The 25400-nt window shown below is 53.8% G+C and overlaps 1 protein-coding gene across 2 annotated transcripts in view; it reads right to left on the minus strand.

Moving 5' to 3' along the window:
- The window catches only part of NTNG2 (netrin G2), a 69599-nt gene extending 57880 nt beyond the window's left edge, over positions 1-11719 (minus strand). The window contains exons 1-3 of one of the 2 annotated variants that reach the window (XM_071216880.1): positions 10644-11719; positions 6876-7006; positions 5933-6182 (exon numbers count right to left, since the gene is read on the minus strand). In XM_071216880.1, the coding sequence (XP_071072981.1) occupies positions 5933-6145 (213 nt within the window). In that variant the 5' untranslated portion in view covers positions 6146-6182; positions 6876-7006; positions 10644-11719. Of the gene's footprint in view, positions 1-5932; positions 7007-10643 lie in introns of both variants that reach the window. The other variant, XM_071216879.1, reaches the window with a different exon arrangement.
- Positions 11720-25400: the final 13681 nt, after the last annotated feature.

Consider the following 25400-nt stretch of genomic DNA (forward strand, 5'->3'; position numbering starts at 1 on the left):
GGGTGGAAGAAGTATAAGCCCCCTCTGCCTGAAAGCAAATCCCAAGTTCTTCCCCACAGCCTGCCTGCCTGTCTGGCCATCCATCCCCTACCTCACTGCACATGGGATTTGAGGCCGCTTATAACACATGCAAGAAAAGAACGGAATAACGAAACTGTATTAAAATCAGGGCTGGGGCGTATAGAGACAGGAGAACAAGAGGAGCCCAGGGGCAGGTGGGATGTGGAAAGCAGAAAGGTTTACTCTGCGTCCTGGAAACTCTCTGATACTCTTTGGAAAGATGTCCCTTCCAGGTCCTTTCCCTTCTTCCCAGAGTCCCAAACGCACTGCCCTGTGCCCTCTCTGGGGGGTCTGGATCCAAACCTGTTCCCTTCAGAAAAGCCGGGGCTAGCGGGACCCAGCAAGGCCCTGGCGCACGCGGGCTCTCGGCAGCCCCAGCGCTCAGCCCAGGGCCCACACCTCCCCAGGAGGCCCCGGACCTGGGCAGGCAGAGCTGGCCCAGTTCTCTCGCGGGAAGGAGACTTCACCGTGCCACAAGACGTTACTGCACGGAACTATTCTTGTCCTAGGCTGGGCCCTGCCTCAGGCGTTTGGAGAGATTGAGTGGCTTTCAAAGCGCTGAGTGAAGCTTAGGCACCAAAGTTGCTTCCCACCTAAGGACAGAGCCGTGCAAGCCTCCCCGTTTCAGCTGATTGCAAATCCCCCCAGAACAACTGCTCCAATGGAAAGAAGCAGGGGCTTTCGGCGCCTCCTCTGTCCTGATCAGAATCCTGATTCTTCCTTCAAGACTCAGCCCTAATCCCTCCTCCTCCAAGAAGACTTCCTGGGTCATGCCATCCTTCCCTTCACTCATTCAGCACTTGCTGTGCACTGACTGAGCCACAAGGGAAGTGCTGGGTCACAAAGATGAAGGAGACAGCTGCTGCTGTCCCAGGGGGACGCAAATACCAGCAGTTTATAGACTCGATACTAACAGCCAGCACAAACTGAGCATCTACTATGTGCCAGGCACTGGGCTCATGACATTCCCTCATGCGAGTTCTATTAACAGCCCTAACTTGAGGCTTGGAGAGGTCAAGTCACAGGCTGCAGGTCACACAGCATGGGATTCCTGCCTTCACCACTTGCTCAAGGGCCGGAGTCCTTAACCACTAGACCGCATATGTCAGTGAGCACCCCTGTTCACAGGAATGTGGACAGAAGGGTGCCTTCTAACCCATCTGGGTTAGGGAGTCAGGTCCAGCCCATTGAAAAATAGCCAGAGTTATCCAGGTAAAGAGTGGAAGGCGAGGCAGGCAGGAAGGAGAGGGCACCGGCAAAGGCAAGGAGGTGAGCGCAGTAAGCAGAGGGCTGATGGGGGAAGGCATGCCCTCTGCCTTCCTGAGCTGCCATCATCTCAGGGCTCTGTTTCATCCACTCGTTGTTAGTGGTACGTGGTCTTTTTTTTTGAAGGAGGGCCTGGGGATGGGAAGCAGGTGCTCAACCACTGAGCTGCACCCGCTCCCCAGTATATGGTCTTTAATGTGTCATGTTTCTCTTGCTCTGTACTTAAATTTTCCCAAGTTATCTCCCCTTCCCATCCCAGCTGCATGGTCTTCTCTTGTCTACCGGGACCAAGACACTTCTGCATCCTGGAGTCTCCCTGACGTGAGGAGCTCAGTGTTCATCCATTTCAAGAACATTTGAAAATGAAGAGCATTTGAAACGATAATACTGAAGCCTCACATTAGGAGAACGCGCGCTCTTAACTAAGCACTTTCAGATTTTTTTTGAGAGAGGCATTTTTCCTTCTCCCAGGAAGTTAGAAGAATGGGCAAGGCAGCCCCAATCAGATGAGAAACAGAGGCTCAGGGTTTAGATAAATGACTTGCCCCATGTCACCTAGCCCACAAGTGGCAAAGCTGGGAGGTGAACCCAGGTCCTCAGGTTCCAGGATGTCATGCTGCCTCTCTCCGGAACCTTCCACCGGTTCAGAGTGAAGCCCCAGCCTTGGTGAGGGAGGCTCCCGTCGCTCACTCCAGGGACCCCCTGAGCTCCGCTGCCCTCCACCTTTCTTCCCTCGGCAGCGGCTCTTCCCTTAGCCTGCAAATCTTCCGTGGGAACTACAGGCCTCCCTGCCCCTTCTTCCTCTACCACAGAACAACTAAGCAGAGCAGCGTTTCTCAGGCCGTACAGTGCATCCAAACCACCTAGATTTCTTGCTAAAATGCAGATTCCAGCTCAGCAGGTCTGGGGCAGGGCCTTGGACTTTGCATTTCTGACAAGATGATGCTGGGGTCCGCGGACCGCACTTGGGGCTGCAAGGCTGTAGGATTGCTCCAATCCCCATCCTGCCCGGTCTGATTCTGTCGCTCATGCGCGCTCTCCTTCCTCGCCATCTCTCCCTTGAGTCTCAGCGGTTAGCCTTTGTCCCAGAGGCACAAAGCCAGGGTTTCCCCTTCCTTTCATGGCCCACAGATAGCAGGCGGGCGACCTCTCCTCTGGAGCCCCGTGGTGCTGCCCACGCCCAGCCAGGGCCTTCCCCGTCCCCCAGGGGCGCCGGGAGCGGCCGCCCTGCGCGGGGCTGAACGCCTCGGCTGGCGCTGCCTTTGCTCCTCCCCTGGGGCCCAGCAGCCGCCCAGGCCCTGGGCCCGGAGGCGGTGAGGGCTGCCTCTCTTCTCCTGCAACGCTCATTGAAATTTTGCCCTTGCCCAAGTATCCTCGGTTGAGAGCTCATCCCTATTAATTCTCATTGTGCATTTAGAGCCAATAGGTTTTTATTTATTCATTTATCTTGTCTTTCTTCCCCCTCCCCTTCCTCGCCAGGCAGGAATTTACAATTCAGTTCTCAGACGGCCTTGCCGAAGGACGGGAAGCCTGGGAGGGGGGGCGGCCTGCACGCTGGACCCTGAGAAGGACAGTCAGCCCTGGGTCCCTCTCACACCCTTGACGTGTTCTGGGGCTCTCGCCCCGGTTGGTCGGCTCTGGGGACAGGCCCAGCGGCTGCTGCGGGACAAGCCTGAAGAAGGGCCGGGAAAGATATCTGCGGGAGCAGGGACTGACCCTCAGGCGAGCGCAAGGCTAAGGGGGTAATGGACAGTCCAGCCACCATTAGATCGCCTCCTCGTGGCCGGTTAACGCCACCTGCTGTGGCCGGAGGAGTTTAAAGGACCTGAGCCTGCACTGGCTGTCTGCTGCCCAGAGACTAGAAATGCAGGGCGTGGCACCCTCAAGGCTGGAGAGAGGCAAAGAACTCCAGGAAAAAGAAAAGCCAGGAAGGTTACTGAGGGAGTGATAATGAGAAAAAGCAAGTAACAGCCATGCACATTGAGTACCTACTGGGCCCAGGACACGCGTGGTGGGGTGGCATCCTCCGGCCAGCATGGTGACACCCCTACAGTATTATCTCTATTGTCCAGATGAAGAAACTGAAGGTCAGAGAGGTAGAAGCCTCAGAGTAGAGAGGCCGTGCAGCCTGGTGGGTAAGCACAGGCCTTCGCCACTTTCAAGTTCCTAGGCCTGGCACTGGTGCTTCTAAACTGAGTGACCTTGGCAGGAATTAGCCAACCCTTTCTAATCCCTAAAGTGGGATTAGAATAATACCAAGCTTGGAGCATCACGGAGATGATTAAACGCAACATGCCCAGGACCTCCTCAGAGGAAGCTGCATTAAATGGTGGCATTGGGGTTGGAATCCAGGTCCACCTGGATCTCACCCTCTCACCCCTACAGAAGCCAACCCCACCCCTCAAAGGCAGCCCCCCACCTGCTGAGGCAGTGTCCCGTCCTCGCCGGCTTCACATTGGTAATCAAAGGCAGAGCCGGATGGCAGCCCGTAATGAAATATTTAAGTCCATCAAACAGGTGGCAAAACGCTGAGAACCTCCCTCTGCAGGAGCCCTAGGAGAGGCTGTTCCTCTACTCCTGCCCTCCCCACCTGTCTTCCCAGGGGAGAAGTGAGCTCCTTCCGGACTCCAGGTCTCCTAGGGCACCTGCCTGGGCTCCCCCTCAGCCAGCAAGGGGGAGGTGGCCACCTGTTCCTGGCAGCTGCGCTGGGCTGTCTGTCTGAGGGCGGGGCGGGGCGGGGCGGAGGTCCAAGGTCGAGGGCATCCCGAGTGGCACTGGGCAGGAGAGGGCCTTGGATGTGGATCTGATGGTCATCTCCACCCCTCCAGCCCTTGATGTGAAACTGGTCCAGGGAATTACGCTCTAACTGCCCACCTCAGCACACCAAAAAATGGCAATGCTTAATATTTAGGAGGAAAAAAATACAGGCAAGACTCTCAAGACAAGAGGCAGAGGTTGATTCTGTCCCAGGGAGGGTATGGAAAAGCCGGCCCCGGAGCTGAGGTGGGCAGCGGGCAGCGGGGCTCTTGCCTGGACTCACCCCTGACTTTGGGGCCCTGTTCCTTGCCCATTTCTGGGTTAGCGAGAGGCCCTTGGCCCCCAGCACAGTGCAGCCTGTGGACAATTCCCCCTCCCCTGGGCTCTCGGCCCTGGGCTCCCTCCCTCTCTCCCCAGCTGGCTCCCTGCCGGCCCAGCCGCCTCCCACCACGACAGCCTTATCACTGCTGACAAGTCCAAATGGGAATGCTCCTGCCTGGGCTGACTGCTGCGTGATGTGACTGAAGCTGCTCCCATGGGATTAAGATATCCTCCCTCAGGAGCCTGGGGTGAGTGGGCCGGGTCAGCCCCGGAGACCTGGAGGCTTCCCCACGCCGCGCAGAACATGCCGCTGAGCCCTCCCGTCAGCTCCCGCAGCCTGGCTGCCCCGCTCGGCCTCCCGCCAGGTCAGGCCTCCAGAGCACCGCCCAGTGGGAAAGCACTCCTCGGGAGGCAGTTTAGCTTAGCAACTTGGAGCTAGGCACCCTAAGCTGGACTCACTGCTTCCTCGGCAAGAGCGTTCACACCGCTGCCTCAGTTTCCCCCACAGGTAGAGCGGGAATGACAACAGCTAACATCCCCGGCATTTGCTCTGGGCCAGGCCCCACCCTGAGCACATCATATGGGTCCGTTCACAGAATGCTCATGATGACCCTGAGCGTGCACTATTACTGTCCCCGCTTTACAGGTGAGGGGATAGAGGCCCAGAGATGGCCTGGTCATGAGCCCATGCCCTGACAATTCCTACTTTTATACAACACAGGGCCACCCTGGCTGAGCTGAGGTGAGGACTCAACGGAATGGAACATAGATCAAGCCCTCAGCGCTCCCCCTTTCCACACAAGGAGCTTGTATCACAGGACCCCCGCTACTGCTGTTACTGCTATTGTTAGAATTACTTGACTACTGGGGCTACTCTGTAGCTGTAAGACCCCATCCTTCTCTAACTCTGGGACTCAAGGGACAGTGCTTAGACACCTGTCTTTCTCCTACTCAGCCAGTGACTTTGGTGTTTGCACACAGGGAAGGAACTGGAAAGGGCACCGGCCTCACTGTCATCTTGACCTGACCCCGCCGTCCTCCGTTACGAATACCCACTGGGCTTCCTTCAAACCTGCCCCTGCAAAGTGTCAGCTCTGTGCTTGGCACACTCAAATTAAATTTGCTGGATTGGATTGGATGAGATAGGAGGTGGTGTCATCAGAGGGGTCACCAGAAGGAAGTCAGAGTATAACACTGCCAGCAGCACCTCGCATACTGGTCCAGAACGCTGACTTCCTACCAAGGCTAGGGATCTGTGATTACTACATTCTTCCTGAGAGGAAACCATCTAATGGCCAACTAGCAAGGATGACCTCAACCCAGACAATCAGACCCCATGACCTCAGAGTTCTTCGGGGTGGATTTTACATGGGCACATTTCCAAGATGGGACAAAGACCCGGTCCCAATCCTAGAGGCAGGAACATCAGCCTTGCATCTTGGTTCTCCTGCTCTGCTCATTCAACCTAAGTGTCCCAGACTCCCTCCCACTTGGCCTGCCCAAACAGAAGAGCAATGGGCTGACTTACATGGGAGCAGAACCTCTCGGGGGGATCTCCGCACGTGATGCCCAAGGGTTCCACCTTCACCTTGACATAGTCCTTCAGGCGCATCACCTTGGGTTGGCAGGCATAGAACTCCCAGGTGGGGCCCTCATCTGAGGTCACCCAGGATTTGCAGATGTCGTAGTCCCCAGCGGCCAGTGGGAGGCAGTGCAGGAAAAGTGCCAGCAGGTGCAGCATGACTGCGCAGACCGCAGGGGTACAGCCCAGAAAGGCCCTGGAGAGGTAGCAACTGGGTCAGGCGGGACTTGCAGCCTCAGCATGGAAATGCCACATCTACCAGGCAATGGTGGCCGGGACGTCCCAGGAACTCGAGCACTGCAGGTTTGCAAACAGCGAGGAACTTATTTTTTTCCAAAAGGCTGATACAGAAAATTCAGAGCCAGCGTTTCTCAGACTGCTGATGGGCAGATCAAAAAGTTGCCTATAACTTCGTGTCCTCCCAACCTTGTCATTACACCTCTCCCAGAGGTGAACCTGATCAAATCAGGCAGACTCTCAAATTGTGACAGTGGATGGAAATGGGATAGGGAGAATATCCGCAGGGATCTGGCATGAGGCCGGATCAGATTGCTTTTAATTTTTGTCCTTCCAATCAATCCAGGTCTTTAAAGGGCCCTTATTGTGTGATGTGCTCAACACAACTACAAAACAAGCCTCCGGCCTGTTTTGTAAAGATAAAATAAAATCAGGAGGTGTACATGTTAGCTGGAAACATGTGCCTCTTTGGGACTGGGCTTGGAGTCTCAGACCAATAAAAGATTTCTTTTCATATGGGCTTAAAGTGACAACAATTCTGTGACCGTACTGAAAGATTTTTTTTTTTTAAAAAGGTACTGAGGTGTTAACTGAAGAGAAGGTTATTTGGCTCTACTTTGGTGGGGAGAGGCACTAATGGGGGCCAGCTGACCTTGGCTGGTAGCCATCGGCAACTTATTATGAAGTTTCTGAGGCTTCGGCTCTCAATCCATCCAGGTACCTGGGGTCTGGCTTGTCTTTCATTGTAAGAGGAGAGGAGAGAGAGCTCATTAGCAACAACACCTGCAACAAATTAAAAGGGGGGATAAAGATGTATAAGAACAAAAGCTCTCTGACAAAATGTGCAAAAAACGAGGCTGCATTAGCCAGGTCTCCCGAGGAACTGGATTATTTTTATTAATATTGGAGTTGCACATTTGGAAATTGAGTACATTATTAAAAATGTGGTTTTTTCCCCACCATTTATGGGGGTGTTGGGTCAGGAGAAATGCCCCCACTCTGGGGTCAGTGACTTTCTAAAACATCCCCAGAAACCGAGATTTAATAGTTGCTTTAAAATATGACTGGCAAGTCAAAATATCACAACCGTCAAAGGCAGGGTTGAGACTGTAACTATAGGTGCAGACAAACAGCGTGGTCCACATGCAATAACCAAGAACCAGGAATAGCTAAATAATTCCCCAATCATAGGCACAATCTGCAGGGGAAATTTTCATTTTTTAACTGGAAGAAAATTGGGATACTGAAGACTTTCATAGGAGTAGCAATGTTTTCTCATATTAGATTTTCTGATCAAGGCCAATCATCCTTAGAGGGTATGTTTGTCAAGGGATCAATGTAATGATTATTGCTTTGCTATTTTGAGCTACTGCTAATTATTTAAAAGTCCAAATAGATATAAGTAATAGGAATGTTACAACGTGAAGCACATGACCCTACTGAAGTGGTGTCCCCAGACACTTGATATATCATCAGAAGAAGTCAGATCCAACTGGTATGGGATCCTGGCCAAGAATCCTGGCCAATAGGGCAAAGGTTACTTCAATGAGCCACGGAAGATGCACCTGCGTTATTCATTATTCTGGTTATTATGCCTCTGATTATGGCATTTAAATTCCCAAATCTCTCTGCCTTGGTGCTAGACCTCAGCCTGCCTGCCTCTCACCTAACATCCTCTTCAGTCATCGTAAATGGGAAGTCCCTAAAGAGTTAACCACCTTTCCATGAAACCTCATTCTCCACCCAGATACAAACAATCTCCTGCCAAAAACGACAGACCCAGGAGGGCACACTGCCGGCTGGCGCTGGCGCTGGGCACCTGGGCTTGGGGAGAAGCCCCCAGCCAGTGCCCAGGGCTCCAGGCCACTGATCCATACATCTGCATTAAGGCAGCCCCTGCCCCTCGGACTGCCTGAAGGGCTCCTGATGGAGATGAATGAGGAGCCGTGGGGACCGTATTTTCAGGTCTCAGCTCTGGCTGTTTCAAGAGAAACCTGTTATAGAACCTGCCGGCCTCGAATGTGCTCCTTGTTAGAAAACTCTCAGAAAGAACGCACCCGGCGTCTATTTTTACAACCTGAGAAAATGTAGTAAAAATAAAATAGCGCGGCCGGCAAGGGTTTGGATGCCTCTACCCCAGCTCTGTGCTGCCCAGAAAACAGCACGTCCCTAATTAATTCTTCAAGCTGCGGGCTCCCAACTGTTCACTAACAGGTAGGGAGCTCCTGATGGCCCGGGACAAACAGGGCGCCTGGCGACCGCTCTCGGGGAGGGCCGGGCGGCGGGGGCTTCCTTCAGGCTCAGGCCCAGCAGCCGCTCCCAGCTCCAGAGGCGCTGGGCTAGGACCCGGTGTGGGGAAGCAGCCGAGGTCCCGAGGCCGGAGGCCAGGAGGCCAGGGCCCCAGCACCTTGCAAATCTATCCATTGCTTTGCAGATCTGTTGGTTTGAATGCCACACATTCCCTGAGAAAAAATGCCAACAACAACAAAATCTGCTGGGAGGAAAAAATTGTGTTTACAAACAGTCAATCAATTGGGCGTTGCTGGCATCATAGGGGAAATTGTGAGCTCAGCACGCGAATATTATGGTCGGTTTTTGCCAAAAAGAAAAAAAAAAGGGAGGGGGAGGAGACGCAACAGTCCTTGGGAAAACGAGGCGGAAAGAGGGAGTTGGAAGCCAGCGGGAGAAATTTCAGAGTAAGAGGTTGTATCCCAGTAGATGGTTTTCTCCTTGGAAAATAAATCTTCACCTGATATTATTAAGAAACTGCAGCTCCCAGAAACAAATAGAATCAATGGGCTTTATTTTCTTTTAAGAGTCCTCAGGAACCGAGGGGGGCTGATAGCCAGGGTATTAAAACCCGAAAATTAGATTTTATCAGGATTTCTGAACTCAGATTTTCTGTCTTATTGAATTAGCGCCTCTCGGAGCTGGCTGGGCTGGCGAGCAGGCTCCTCTCCGAGTTGTCGGCTGCGCAGTCTCCCTGTGGGAAACTTGCCCCGGCGGACGCGGGGTCTCCGGGGAACCTGGGGTCGGGGGATTAGGGGCTTCTGGGGACCCACCCCACTCCGAGATTGCCCCTCCTTTCCCGGGGCGGGGGTGGTGGATAGGAAGTGAAATCTGCCCCGGGAGGGTGTGGCCGGGATTGAAGGAGGGACAGGGGAACCGGTTCCGGCGATCACCTCCCTGTCCCCGGTCCCGGACCGGGTTCTGTGGGTGCCCCCCGGTCCTGCCCGCTCAGCGGGGACTCGGGCTCCGGACGCCTTGGGGGTCCCCGCCCCACGCCCTCCCGGCCGCGGGGAAGCCGACTAGGGTGGCGGGAAGCCCGGGAAAGTTGGGCGCGGGAGGCGGGGCGCGAGGAGGACTCCTCCGCGGCGTGGGGTAAGCCGCGAGGGGGGGTCCCCGCCGGCTGGCGGGCGGGTCGAACCCCCGCTTCCGACACCCTGGAGTCGGGATCGAGTCGGTGCTTTAGGCCGGCTGCAAACTGCATGCAGTGCACGTGGAAGTGCCGGGCCATCCCGTAGTGCTTTTTTTGTCTTTCCAAAGTTGTGGGCAAGCCACAGGAGCAATTAATAATCACGCCCTTGATAAAACCCCGGCCGGGACCGAGGGTGCCCCTCCTTTGGCCCCACCTGCCTTAATTAGACGACACGAAGCAAAGCCCTGGGGACTGAGTTGCATCCTTTCTCCTCCAGCAGCTGCCAGCAACGACCCCGCCGCCGGCGGGCCACTCAGGCGCCTTACTCCTCGCGAGTCTCCCGTCCTCAGCCCGCCTTCCCGCTACCTCTTTGCCCCCATCTGCACACCACGCAGTTCAAGGTCCGTCTCCATACCATGCCCAGGCGGGTCCCTACCCTCCATCTACCCACCTTACACAGCCCGGAAAGAAGTTTCCCGCCGTGGCTAGCTAAGAGTTTCTCTGTGCAGCTCAGGTATTCACCAGTTTGGGAGGGACGGGGTGGTTCTAGATTTGGAGATTAAATTGGGGTGGGGGAGTGGCACCAGGAAATGTTCATTCTCTTTACACCAGCGGATACAGGCATTCCTGCAACATCAACCCCCATCACACATACACACCGCAAACACACACACGCCCTGCACACAAAAAGATGGAAAAAGACCCAGGTGGAGAAAAAAGCCAGCCAGAAAGACAAGCTACTCCTTTAAGATATTGCTGCACACACACAAACACACACATACACACACCCCTCTCCCAGCGACTCCAGCCTCTGCTAGTCACAGCCGCTACCAATAACTTTTGCATCCGATCGTCTGCGGGGCTGCTTTAAGTGCCTCCTGGGCCCCGGGGAAGCCTGCGTGGTCACCGAAGCCCTTTAAAAATGAAAGCAGGCTGGCAAAGCTGCAGCATCTACACCCCCCCACGCCCGCTCGCCTCCTGGGCTCTCCCCGCCCGCCTTACCCCGGCTCGGAGCAGATTCGCGGAGCGGAGACCGGGGAGGCCGTGGACAGCCACCCTCCGGCGCTCTCCTCCCCGCTCTGGCTGGCGCTGGGTTGGGGCGAGGGCAGAGGGCTGTGAGCCGGTGCTTCGTCCCCCGTGCTGCTCCCGCTGCTGCTGTGGCCGCCGCCGCCGTCAGATTAGGACTGGGGAGCCCTCCGGCTGCCGGGGGGGTCGCCCGCAGCCGTCCCGGAGATGCGGGCCAGGGGAGGGGGCCGGCCGCGCCGCCTGCATCGCCCGCCCGGGCTGAGCGGGAGGTCGCCGCTAACAAGTGCAAACTTTTTGGCCCCCCTGGGCGGCTGGGAGAGGCTCTGCGCTCGGGCGCCTGGTAGCCCCTGGTCTGGGTGGGCTTTGCCGCTGCTCTTCCGGGCACCGGGGCATCCCCCTCGCGCGGCGCGGGCCAGATGGCGGGGCGCTTCACTGCCCCCCTGCACTCCGCTCCAACTTAAAGCCGAGGCTAAATCCTCTTGCCATCACTCACGATCACCATCGGGGCTTTTATCTCTCGGTCTGATCCGGGCTGCGTAACTTCCTCTGTGTGGCTTTAACACACCATCCCACCACGGAGCAACGGTCTTCTTAAAGGTGCAGGAAAGAAATACTGCGAGACTCTCGGGGGACGCGCCACGGCCCGGGGTGGGGGGCGGCGAGCAGGGGCGTCCCGGCGGACCCGCGGCCAGGGTGGCCCCAGCAAGCGGCCGCGGGAGCGAGCCTGCTCCGAGGGGTCGCTGCCTACACATCTCCTCCCGGCCCGGGGGCCATCGAGTCTCCGCGCGCAGAGCGCATTCTCAGCCGGCTCAGGTCAGACGCCGGTGGGGAGGGCGCCGCGGGGCTGCAGCTTCCTTCCCCCCCCAGAGGCCTGGCGGCAGTGCCAGCACCCATGGGTGTGGGGGCTGCCCCATCGGCAACCGGGAGGGGGCTAAGTGAACCGGTTACCAGCTGCGCCCCCCTCCAACCCAGCAGCCAGGGAATCAAGGCTGCTCTTTCGGGCCCCTCTGCCAAGTGCTGCCACCCAGAAGGCCAAAGCAGTGGGTAAAGGGGTGGGTGGGTGGATTTGGGGAGATGGGAAGGGGGAGCGATCTGAGTGCACAACCAGAGCCTGAACACCAGCTGACACATCGCCGCCCCCACCCTGATGGGCCCTGCGTTTGAGGCAGCCAAGCCAGCTCTGAAGGGAGTGCAGATTAGGGCGGGCAGGAGGGGGCTCAGCTAAGGGGTTCTCTGGGCCTCCCTGGCAAGCAGCATGCAGAGAAGGGTGTGGGAGGACTCCTGCAGGGACCAGGACAGAGGCCAAGGAGGTGGTAAGACTGGGCCGCTCTGGCCTCTTCAGTCCCCTGGAGGCTCCTGCCAGGCCGCCTCTCTGGGCTGTGGAGAGAGCTTTCCGAGTGGGTTCTCACTGCAGTGCTCGGGGAACCAGCCCTGGCATTTGGATGCATCAAGAACAAAGGGCCTGAGGACAGAGGGAGAGGGACTGTTCCAAGGTCACGGAGGGTGCCAGGAATGGGAACGCACGGCAGCCCCTCAGGGCCCACAGCCCACTGCCACCTTACTTCCACCTTAATTCTTCCCCGCTTTGGGCTCCCCCTAAACCTAGAGAGGTGGCTGGACTGCTGAAAAACATTTAGAATCTTGTGCTAAAGCAGGCAGAGGATGCAGAATTAATGACTGTCATCTGCTAAAATAATAGTGATAATAATAATAACTTAACATTTATTGAACACCTGTCTTACGCCAGGCTCCATGCGACTTGGTTCACTTGCATTATTCACTGATTCCTCCCAATTGCCCAGTGACTTAACTGCTATTAGCAAATCCCCACGTTATATATGAAACTTAGAGATATTAAGTAACTTGCCCTACAGCTAAGAAAGACCAGGCCTGGGAGGCTGGACTTGTATTTGCAGTTGGTGCCCTGTCACTAGCTGACATGCCAGTTGACTTGGGGCCCAGTATAGAGTGCTTCTGGGCCTCAGTTTCCCCATCTGTGAGATATGAATGGTGAGTCCTTCCTTTGCCAAGGAGGGGTCAAAACAAGGCTGAGTGCCTCCTCCTGAGCCTGCACCCATCACACTGCTCTCAGATTGCTTCCACGGGAGATGGGCCAACCCCACAAAGCTGTCCAGGAGAGCAGATGCATTCAATCCCTGGTTACCTGCTCATGGGCCTCAGAACATCTGGCCTCTAAGCAGGAGGAGGCTCCTCAGAGAACAGATTTCAAGGATTTGATTTTTAAACATTCAGCCTGCAGGCAGCAGTGGAGGGCATAACGTGGGGCTCCCGCAGAGGGTGAGTGATAACCTGGGTTGGCCCTCAGCCTGCTGTCACCCCCAGGCAGCGTCATCAATCCCTGGGAAACACCCTCCTCCTCCATCATCACCTTCGTCTGGATGCGATGGGGAGCAGTCAGCAAGACCTAGAGGAGGATGCCTTTTATTTATAGTTCATCTGAACACAACAGAGGGACACAAGGCCTCCTGTTTTTCCAAGGTGGTTTAAGCGACCCATATGTGGCACTAGAGACAATTTTTAAAATGCCTCTTCAGCCACTCTCTAACCTTTCCCCCCAACGCCTACCCCATATACTCCCTACTTCTCCAACAAGCTGAAGCCAACAGACTTTTTTCAGGGACCTGTTCTAGAACATGTCTTCCAGTTTCCCCACTTGAAGACCTTGGAAATTTTGAGATAGTGGAAAGAGCACTGGACTGAGAGTCAGGATAATGGACTTTTCTTGGGGCAGTCCCTAATGAGCTGTGTGGCCTGGGGGATGCCACTGCGCTCCCCGCTCTTGGTCTCGGTTTCTCCATCTGCGTAGTGAGGGCTTTGCTCCGGAGGGCGGCCCCTGTGCTAGGATCCTGAGTTGTCAGCGTGCCGCAGCAGCCTCCAGGAGACAGCTTTCCTCTCAAGTGAACAATGAAGTGTTCCTTTTCCAAGATGGGGAATAAAGAGGAGGTTAGCCAGGAAGGGACCAGGTGGTTGAGGGATGTTCATTTTTAAACTTCATTAAGGTACCTTATGACAAATGACCTTTTCCCAGGAACAAAAAGAAGCTGAGCACCAGGGGCAGGAAAGTGTTAACAAATCTCCCAAAAAATAATCACTGGCTCCCCTCTCACCAGCAGCTTAATAACCGTCTTCATTGGTGAGATTTTGGCTCCACTGCACAGTTTTAATTTGAATTGTGTATGTGGAATCCACTATCAAAAAACATCTGCAGAACAATGTTTTCAGTTTTATTTCATCTATGTTTGAAAAAAGGATTTGTGTATAAAAATGCATATAATATATGCATATATTATATATACATATAAAAGGACTATAAAGAGCCACACCAAAGTATGTGCAGAGGAAATGAAGGGGAATTACATGCTTTATAATATATATTCCTACTGTATTGCTCAACTCCTTTACAATGAGGAAATATTCATGGGATAGATGACTAGTAGGAAATTATAAAGACACACAGGCAGCAATAATCTACTAGTTTTGCAGTGAGACATAACAGATGAGGTCCATGCCCTCTGGAGATTTCTGAGAGAGGCAAATCCTGATGCAGACAGACAGACAGATGAAATGAGCTCAGGATGCAGATTAAATGTCAAGTGTAAGCTCAAGAGCCACTCTATACCACATTCTCACCATTTGCCTTGTTCACCCTGTTCAGTTATGCCAGACCAAGATTTTGATCCTTCAAAAGACTCTTTGTCCCCTTGACCTTGAGCAGTTCAGATGCGGCTGTAAGTAGATAGTAAGATCCTGTGTCCCAGCCCAGGAGCCATTTAGAGATTTCAAGACATCCCCGGCGCCCTTACTTCCACAGCCAATGCAGGGTGGGGTGGGGAGACACCAAGACTCAATTCCAGGACCTCCCCCAAGGTGACAACTCCAGGCAGTGGCTGAAGCTTCAAGAAGCACCCCGTCTCTTTCCTCACAGTTCTTGACTCTAATCTCTAGACCATACTCCCATTAATTATTATTACTGTATTAATCATACATGTGATTAATTCAGCAATGGTGATTCATAATTGATTGCATTTTATATGGCGCCTTTCATCCACACATCTACGAAGATGTGCGCTGCCTACAACAAGAGACACATAAAGCAGGGCGTGTTCTTTGCTCGCCTGCATTTTGTTGGATAAACTCTTCACAGAGGCAGGGGCTTATGGTCTTTGGGCACACTGGGGTTGCCAGCCCCAACTCCATGCTCATTTCCCAGGGTTGTACAGGCCAGTCGGTGGCCTCCCAACTGGGAGCTCCTGCTGTGCCCTGCCTTGCCTAGTGATGGCCATGCTCTGGGAACCCTGCAGACCCCTTTCCCTTAGCAGGCAAGTCTGCCAGTGCCCCAGCTGCCAGGCAAGGCCGGCCTAGGCTCTGCAGGGAGGCAGCACCACACACAGTGGCACCAGATGCATGCTCTAGAGCCTGACTCTCTGGATTTGAATTCTGCCTCTAAGCTGCTAATTAGTCATGTGAACTTGAGTAAGCTAATTTCCCTCTTTGCCTCAGTTTACCCAGGTGAAAAATAAGGTTACCAACAGTCTTTATCTCCTAGAGTTGTGAAAAATAAATGCAATGATTCACTAAAAGCACTTAGAACCTGGCACATAGTAAGTGCTCAGTAAAGGTGAACAGTAACATTCGCGCCTAAGGCCCGATTCCATCAGCAGTGACTCTGTGACTAGGCTAATACCTTCCTGCCTGTGGACCTCAATTTTATCAGCTGCAAAGTGGGAAGACCAGTCAAGATGGCATTGTGGGATCCTTCCAGATCTTAATGAGCACTTACTGCAGCGATGGTTGGGAATTGGGGCTTCAGTGTCAAGGAGACCTGGCTTCAAATTCCTGCTCACCATTTCCTAGCTGTGTGACCTTGGGCCAAGGACTCACCTGGAAAGTGGGGATAATAATAGTATCCAGGGGCTAGGCCTCATGTCAGAATTAAACGAGCTTATGCCTGAGACTTGCCTGGCCTCCAGAAAGTGCTTAACACAAGCTAGCTCTTGCGTTAACATGCTATAGCAGGCACGATGCACAGCAGCTGACTAATGTTCTCTCGGCCTGACTCTTCCACCAACCTGCGAGAGACACTGTTTTTCTCCCCATTGATCAGATACGGAAACGGAGGCTGAGGAATCTGTCCCGCGTTATTCAGCTTGTCAACGGCAGAATCTGATTTCACGGATGGGCTCTCCAAGGTACTATAAGCCTCAAAGCTTATTATTCGGGGATTGTTTTCTTCACTGCTGGTTTCTTCCCAGTAAGCCTAGAAAAGAACTGACACTGTCGTCCCTACTTGTCGGCAGAAGACACGGGAACCCCGAGTGGTTCGTTGCCTTCTTTAGGGCACACAGCAAGCAAGGAGAAATGTCAGTGGACCCCACCCCCTGCCTTTGCCTGCAGAGTTCTTTCCCCCAGAAACTGGGAGCCCGGCTGGGAGCCCCTCCTCCGTGGGTCTCCTTGGGAAGGTCTCCTTCCTGAGCTCTAGGCAGTGTGGCAGGGAGAAGGCTCCAGTGAAGCTCAGCCCAGGGGGAAGAGCCTGGCTTCCTCCAGGCAACGCTGCTCAGCTCCTTTGGGAGGGAGCCCTTGGCCTCCCGGGGATCAGCGAAGAGCTGGTGTTTCGGCCTTTGAGCAGGACTGATTGCTGCTCACCCCTATCGATTCCAGAGTTCCCAGAGATTCCTGAGGTCTAGGGACGGGAGGGCAAGGGAACACTGGCTTCCCGCTCTCCCAGAGGGGCCAACCAGCCTGGCCCGGCCAGCTCAGATGTCTAGGGATAGCTCCCTGTGGGCAACTCTGGGTTAGCCACAAAACACCTACTCTGTGCCAGCACCGGGCTGGGCCCTGGGGCTGCATATGGTGACAAATCCACGGGGTCTTTGCCTTCATGGTGAGGCAAGTCTAGTAGGATTACCCACACCGCAGGTGCCAAGCCGCCCACGCACCTCCCAGAGATTTGCTAAGCACCTACCCTGTGCCAGACACTGTCAGGTCAAGCCAGAGAGGCGGTTCCGGCTGGGGACGCAGTGCGAGGTGTGTGAGAGTGCGCGTGCGTGCACGTGCATGCAAGCCGCGGGCGGGTGTGCCTGCCTGGCAGTGTTGTTAAACGACCAGACGACCCAACGTCAACTGCAGAGGCAGGTCTTGACTGCGAGCGCAGGGGTGAAGGAAAGCTCAAACGGTGAAGGCCAACAATCATCCCTAAGTCTGCAGAGACCTCGACCTCAGCTCCCAGCTCCTCCACCTCTCTGAGCCTCAGTTTCCTCATCTGTCAAGTTGGGATCATAATCACACCTACATCCTGTGGCAGTTGGGAGGATTCACTGAGAACACGTGTGGGAATCATGTAGCCTCGGGCCTGCCCAGCACAGGCTAAGCGTTCAATGAACACTTGCCCTGACGGATCATCCTTCACCAAGTGTCTTCTCTGGGTGAAGCCCTCTGTTAGGTGATGGGCAGCCCAAAGCCCTTTTAGGAGCCGGTGGCCCAGTCGAGGAGCTGGCTCTTTGTGACAGAAGAATAATGAGTCTGTGATAAATGGGAATACCAGCTCCAGCTCTCCTCCAAGCCAAGGAGTCTCCTCTCAGGAAACCAAGATCCTGGAGCAGCTCTGGGGAGGCCGAGCCTCCATTCCTCCCTGCAGTCCCTCTTCTCCTCCCAAGAAGGTTCCTCTCAACTCTCAGCATAGGGAGCAGGAGACGTTAGGAAAGCTGCAGCGCTGAGAGGGTGTTTCACACCCTCCCCCCCCAGGTGTGAAGGCCTCAGTTGTTGGGGCTGCGATGGCCAGGGGTTGTTTGGAGGTGAGCTCCAGTGGAGGGAAGGAATTGAAGAGGTGTGGGCAATCGGAAGGGAAAGCGCAGTCAGGGCAGGGAAGCCACCTCCCCTTCCTGCAGCCTCCTCGCCCACCAGCCCCAGACTCCTACCTGGAGGCAAACATTTCTCTTCCTTTCTGAGCAGGTGATCTGGGCCTCGGACGGTGCAGCAGATGTGGCCTTCCTTTCAGACATGTGCTGATCACAAAATAATTGACCCAGTTATAGAAATACCTGCTCTGCCACCTTGGCGCCCCGCCCCCCCGCCCTCCCTCCATGAATGATCCTGGAGTGGCCTTCTGAGCACTGCATCCCTGCCCTGGCCCCCACCATGCTTCCCTGAGGATTAGCCTCATCTGAGAAGGCACATGCAATAGACACACACAAAGGCCCCAACCCAAGCACACCCACGTGCAAACGTGCCAAGTCCTGAGTGTACATACAGCCACACGTGGGCAAGCTGGGAGCAAGAGTGCCTCTGAAAACTGCAGCCAGGAAATTCTGAAAGACAGCCCACACTCAGAGAAATAAAGAAAGAAAAAGGCATTCCTCTGGCTGTCCCTTTCCTGGTGATGCACACAAACACACACACGCTATGTTGCATCGAACAATTTCCTCTTAAGTTGTAGACTATGTGGCCACCGTGGCATACAAACTATTCCGCTCTTCAAAATCCCCTGCCACCCTCGGCCCTTGACCCTATTCTGAGTCTTGCCAGAAGAGCACACAGTGATACCTCCCCAAACAGTCCATTGTGTGTGCTCTCGGGCAGTTCTGGCTGCTCCCGTGAGACAATCTGCGCCCCCTCCACCCCCGCCCTTGTCCTCCCTCGCTCTTGTTCAATCTTTTCTGCCTCCGAGAGCCTGCGAATTAGGGCACCCTAGAATGCGGCAGGTACCATCACTCACGAATCACTCACTCTTGCTCCTGGGAATGAGCTTCGATTTCTTGCTTAGTGGCACTTGGCCTGATGGATGGGGGCAGGTGGCAGCTGCCCCTGTGCCCTCACTTTATTGACTTGATCAGCATCACCTGTGACCTCGAGGATGCCCACACTTAACCTGGGAGGGCGCCCCGCTCCAGGGAGGGCTCCTCCAGCCCCTCGGGGCCCGGACGAGGCCTTTGTCTCTGTCCTGTTGGCTCTCCTGCCTCCATCTCCCACCCCACCCTTCCTCTCCTTTTCTGCAGGCTGGCTGGTTAGCTGACCGAACGTTTGCTTTTTATTCTGTTGCGAGGATATGGCCTCTGCGGTCCCGCCCAATGGGGGACTCTCAGAAGTTTCTTTGTTACTCTGGACAAGAAAAGCTCTGGACTGGATTTCCTCTGTTCTTGATCTTGCTAATGCCTGAATACAAATTTGTCGACACTCTGCAGTTACATGGCTTGCCAAGACTCACCTCTTTCCTTCTCCCTGCCCAGGGGCTCATCAGAGACCCCATCCATAACTGGGGTGGCCCCAGCTCCTTACGCAGCTTTGGGAGAGCACTGGAGAGGCCTACAGGACCCTGTGCAAGCGTCTGGGGAGGGTGGCTGGGGAAGCAGCGACCGCCTGGACTCGGTCTGCAGATGGCCTGGCCGAAAGTCTTTGGCCATGTTTGCAGGAAGCCCGGGGGTTCCGAGCACAGGCCCCGGAATCTGACGGCCTGGGCTGAGAATCCCTGCATGGCCACTGGTCTCCTTGGGCATCTCCCTGCACCTCGATTTTCCATCCATACAGTGGGAACAATAATAGTACACACCCCTCAAGGCGGCTGTGAGGACTTAAGAGGGAAATGATGTGTGCAACGTGCTCAGCGCCTGTTAGGAGCCTCCCGTGTGGTTAGGCTGCCAGCAGGAGGTTGCTCCTCGACCTTGGATGGTCTGTACCCGTCTGAACAGGGGCACCTCCCCTTCGGAGAAGACTTTTGGACCTCCAATGACAGGAAGCGCTCACCCTGCCTCAAAAGGGAAAGGCCGTTTTGGCTTTGAACTCATGAAACTGCTGAATGAGGGTGACAACAGAAGCCAAAGAAAGTGCAGCTTCATGTCAAACAAGCGGCTGCACCTTGTCCTCCCATCTAAATTAGCTCGTTCTCCAGAACGGCTTCAGCCACCTCTCCACCACGAAGCCAGAGCCATGCATGGCCTCTCTCCTCTAAGCGCCCGCCTCTACACCGGCCCACCATTGCCTGCGCTCACTGTCAGCCCTTATAACAAGAGGGTGGGTTACTGTTGGGGGTGCATTTTTAAAAAAGACCGTCAAGTGATAACAGATTGTGTGTCAGACATAAATAAGGTGCCTGTGTTTGTCTCCATCTTACAGGGAGGAAAACTGAGGCTCAGAGAGCTCAAACAACTTGCTCCAAGTCCTGTACAACTCAGGCCCATCTGACTGAAAGACGGTGCCCTTGACCCCCCCCCCACCCCCACCACACTGACTTGGAGTCAAGATCTAGTTTCTCCCTGATTCTATGCCCTCTGAGTGTCGGGAGCCTCCTATTGCCCCTTGGGACCTCAGGATCTTCCTCTGTCAAGTGAGGGGGTTGAACTGGGTGCCGTCTGAAGCTCCTGCCAGCCTTCTAGGTCCTTTTCCAGTGCGGGAGTCTGAGCTCGCCCCGTACAAATGTTTCTCTGAACGAGCAACAGAATGACAACTCCCTAAGGAGAGGAGAGACACGCATGAGAGGTGGCTTGTTAGAAGCCTGACATTAACACGCCACGCACACTGCCGGGGTGAGCCCCCGGGCGACAACGAGGAGCAAGGCCATGGGGGGGGGGGGCGGTGCAGAGGCAGCAGGGTCCAGCAAACAGGCCTAAATTTCCAGCCTGTGCCTCCCAAGGATTTTTTTTTTATTTATTTTTTTGCCAATGTGCTTTCCAGAAACACTGTTCCAGCACGCTATAGGGAACTCTGCCTTTGTAGCTAAATCGCTAAACAAGGGCTGAGTCACTACCATGTGCCTGCAGGGTCTCAGGCACCCAAGGGTGAGACTGGAACCCCTTAGCCTGGTGTGACGGGAGCGTTTCTGGAAAGAACCTCTTACCATGAGACCCGCGCACGCAGGGCTGCTCTTGGTCCAGGCTGGGTGGGGTTGTTGTGCCTGTCTGTTGAGATATTGAAACACTTCAGCCACTGCCCTGTGTTCCGTGAGCACCTCCCCCCGCCCCCAGCTTCCCCAGCCACTGAGGACTCTGCCAGGAACCCACGAGACCCCCCCCACCATCCAGCACCTCTGGGCCAGCGCCTCCCTCCTGCCCGTGCCTCCCGTCCGCTCTGATTGGCCAGCACCAGGCCGTGCCGGCTAACTCCTTTGACAAACCGCTGCTTTCTTACCACCCCCACACTCAGAGCCCAGATTTGGGGTGATCGTTCTCTCCTGCCCCACGGAGTCCCCTCTCCATGCCTCCGGATCCCACTGGGTGCCTTCAGGAAGGCCGACTTCCCAGGCATCGCCTCAGGCTGCAGCGCCCAGTTGCAGCGTCTGCCTTAGTGTCTCCACCAAGAGGGCGAAAGGTAACTTCTGGTCCTGCAGCTGCCTCGGAAAACACCAGCCACCCACACAGAAGCCGTGGCCTCAGAGCCTGTGCTTTCCATCCGCAAGCCTCTCCCCTGCCGAGCCCACCCACCACTCCGCATTTTACAACCAGGGAGACTAGTAGCTTCTGCTTAGAGAGCACTCCTCTGGCTGTCCTTGTCTACTCTCTCTCTAACAGACTCCAGAATGGAGAAGGGCAAGGGGGCAGAGCTGGCCAAGAAGGGACCAAGTCCAATAGGCCATTTTGACTGTGTTGTGCAGGACCCCAGGTTATCAGGACAGAGTGCTGTGGTTGATTAGTCATGTCTGTCCAGGAAGGGGGATAGGCATGGTGGCCTGCATGTTGTTTCCCCTCTTTTAGAGGATAGGGATGAGTCTCTGTCCATTCTATTGAGAACATGGAACAGTACCAGACACAAACAAGTGCTCAGAAAATGCTTTTAATTGGAGCCAGTGCTAAATAGGAGCCAAGCCACATGTATTTATTGAGCATATACTATGCAATTACCCAGCTGCTAAAGTAGGAAGAGGGACTGGTAGCAATGTTTCTGGAAAGTTTGGAGGTTTGTTTTTTATGCATTCACTCATTCATTCATTAATTCACTCACCAATTTTTTTTCCTCTCGCCTTCCCCCCGCCCCCGCCCCAATTGTCTGTTCTCTGTGTCCATTTTTGCCGCGTGTTCTTCTTTGTCCGCTTCTGTTGTTGTCAGCGGCATGGGAATCTGCATTTCTTTTTGTTGAGTCGTCTTGTTGTGTCAGTTCTCTGTGTGTGTGGTGCCATTCCTGGGCAGGCTGCACTTTCTTTCACGCTGGGTGGCTCTCCTTACAGGGTGCACTCCTTGCATGTGGGGCTCCCCTGCATGGGGGGGGGGACACCCCTGCATGGCATGGCACTCCTTGTGCACATCAGCACTGCACGTGGGCCAGCTCCACACGGGTCAAGGAGGCCCAGGATTTGAACCGAGGACCTCCCATGTGGCAGGCGGACACCCTGTCCATTGGGCCAAGTCTGCTTCCCTACTCATCAATTATTTACTGAGTGACTACTGTATCCCTAGCTCTCTGTTAGGGGCTGGAGAACAAGTTAGTGTCTGCTTCAAGGAACTTGTAGCCTGACATGGGCAGACAGACAAGGTGAGGACATGTGGTGTGTGAGCTGCCATGGGCAGCAGAGTGGGTGGATGTGGCCCTGCTGTTCTCCTCCTCTCTGGCAGAGCTGCCCTCTGAGGACCGGTCAGGGTTATTAATATCCTGCTGAGTCAGGGGGCTCTTGAGTTTCAGCATCACAAGATGCAGAGGCTGAGTGTGTTAGATATTCTTGACTTCCGACTGCCCTTTCCCTCCTCCTTCCTCCTTCCCTCCTGCCTTTCCTTACCCAGCCTCTACCAGCCTCAGGCTGTGGAGAAGGCAGTAGGTGCCGATGGAAAGAGGTCTGGCTGGGGAGGGAAGGGGCGTGGGGAGGATGAGATCTCGGGAGAGACCTTGTTCTCATTCCCGTTTGGCCACCCATTAGCTGCATGTCTTGCTGTGAGCAACTTCGTCTCTCTGAGTTCCCTCATTTGCAAAAAGGACATAAGAATAGCAACTACGTGGCATTGAGACGGCTGTAAACGCAAAGGCTGTCCCATAGTAGGTGCTGTAAAGTGATGGTTATTTGTCCAGTAAGTACTCTTTGAGGCTATACTGTATGCCTTGCCTAGGAGAGTAATGGTGAGCAGGGTTAGTGTAATTCTAGAAAACTCAGACTGGCGAGGGAGGCAGACAGTCCTATGGGGACCAGCAGGGCGACCCAAGGACTCTGCAACTCCCCTGGGCCCTGTGCTTCCCCTCAGGCAGAGGGGAAATCACGCTCTGCTGTGATTTCCTGGTTTCTGGTGCCCCTTCCCCACATCCCCACTGGACTATCAGGTCCGTGTTGGAGGGCCTAGGCCCAGGTAGGCACTCAATAAATGTTTGCTAGCTGAATGAAGGAACAAGAGGACTATGATGTTGTGGATTTAAAATGATTCCTGTGTACACAGGTAAAGCTGAGCAATTAGTGGATTAATAGGATCAGCATAAATGCTAATTGGAATATGCAAATCAAAATTTCCTTCTAGTCCTTGCTCGTGCCACTCATGTGCTCTCTCTCTCTCTTCTGAATAGAATTGTCTCAACTGTCAACTCTTCCCGTGTATGCACGCAGAGTCTGACAATCACAACTCTCTGAATTAGAGCCTCGGTGCTGTGAAAAGAAATGGAGAGGTCTATGTGTGTATTACTGGGTAGCGCTCGTAGTCAAAACAGTCCGTCTGAGCTCTCCCACTCTGCCTAGAACACCCACAGCAGATAAAGGGGACAAGGACTTGCCTCTATAAAGAAGTCAAAGCATCTGGTGCCCACTACACCCACCGGATTTTCTCTTGTCATGCTTCTAGTCATTCTTCATGATTTCACCAGAGGGAAAGAAGGAAGAGAAAAAAGGGAAGGCGCATTCAAAGAAAGAGGGCCAGGTGATGGGGAGCGGGGCAGTATTCACACCTCCAAGCAACCAGAAATCACTGGGCATACATGACCTTGATGGCTCCATGAGCATCCAAGAAATGTATGTCCCTCAACTTGACCTCAGAGAGTTTGTATTTTAGTTGAGGAGATGAAGAAAGAACTTAGTTCTTTCATCCTGTGAGTAGATGGGTGCTACATGCAAAGACCTTAGAAGACAGCATCATTTCTATCTTAGATTCAGTCACCCCTTTCATTCCCTGCCCTGGCTACAGCTCTATAGCTTCTCATTGCCTAGAAAATAAAATTTAAAAGTGGCACTGAAATTCTGGCCAGCTTACCTCCCTCGTCTCTTTCACGGTGCTCCCACCTGCCCATGCTTTAGTCAGTGGGGCTGGGCTGTTTCCCAGACATGCCTGAACACCCTGTCCCAGGTCTTCAATCAGAAGAGACAAAACAAGGAGGCTCTTCAACGATGGATTTGTGGCCCAACCCAAGCACTCTGCCTCCGTAGGTCTCTGAGAAATCTTGCATGGCTTCCAGGACTGGCACAAATGCTCCTTCCTCTGAGAAGACATCTATGGCCTTTCTGCTTGGAAAACTCACCTTGCCTCTGCCCCTAGGCCCCTGGACTCTCTTGAGGGAAGGAAGCACAGTATGGTGACAAAGCTTATGGCTCTGCAGAGGACCGGGTAAAATCCCAGCCCTGATTCTTGGTCAACATGTGATTCTGGACACATTATCCAATCTCCCTGAACATCAATCTCCTTATCTGCAAAATGGGGATAAGAATAGACCCTCCTCCATGGTATTATTCTGGGTACTGGATAAGGCCATGCAATGGTGTATAACATGTCATAATCACCTGGCAAACATTGGCCATGATCATATCACAGTCTAACTTGCACTGTTGCTATTTGCATATCCATCTCATGTCTTCTACTAGGCTGCAAAGTGCTCAAAGAACTTGAGTTTGAACTCCTGCTCAGCTAGTAGCTGGCTGGACAGCCTAAAATGAGTCAATTCTCTTCTCTGAGACTCAATTTTCTTATCTATAAATTGGATATAACTACATATCCCACCTAGAGTTGTATGATGACCAAATGAGGAAACACATACAAAGCACTGAGCACACGGTCAGCATTCAGTACACGGCTACTTTCTAGTGAATTCTAGATTCATTTTAGTCTTTTACTCCCCTACCCGCCTCTCTACCCTGACACCTCCAACCCCTTTTTCCAGGGAGGGTGAAAGGGTGGGAGGCGGGAGTAGAAAGAAAAAGTGATGCTCTTACAACTCCCATTACTAAGCAGTTAGTCTGTGCCAGGTGCTGGGTTTTCCAACCATTACCTCTATACCTAGAATCTTGTGCTATACATATTTCTTCTCCCTTGTTTCTAGGGGAGAAAACTGAGGCCCAGAGTAGCTTAGTCACTGGCTCAAGGCCACCCAGCTGGTTGGAACCGACTCCAGGTCTGCTGACTGCAGGGCTGGGGCTTCTGCCCTCCTGGATGTCCATGCCAAGGCAAACACCACCAGGAGTCCACAATCCATCTTTTTTTTTTTTTCACTAGATAAAAATTTTTTATTCACAAAATGATCTTATTGAATGGGTCATGAGCTGGCAAGGAAAATTAAGTTGGGAACCTAGGGAGGTAAGTGGAGCAATGATGCTGGCTTGCTGGCTTTCACATTGAGGGCTTTGCCCAAACTAAGTGAGCTTTTCACATTTTTTTATTAGGCAAGTTGTGGATTTATAGAATAATCATACATAATATACAGAATTCCCATATACCACCCCACCACCAACACCTTGCCTTCATTAAGAGACTTTTAAAACCAATTATAACAGGGGATAAGGATGGTAGAGGAGCAGTTTGGGAACCAACATCCTGTTGAAAAAATAGGGGT

This window comes from Dasypus novemcinctus, chromosome 8 (assembly GCF_030445035.2).
Source record: "Dasypus novemcinctus isolate mDasNov1 chromosome 8, mDasNov1.1.hap2, whole genome shotgun sequence".
Taxonomy (NCBI): Eukaryota; Metazoa; Chordata; class Mammalia; order Cingulata; family Dasypodidae; genus Dasypus; species Dasypus novemcinctus.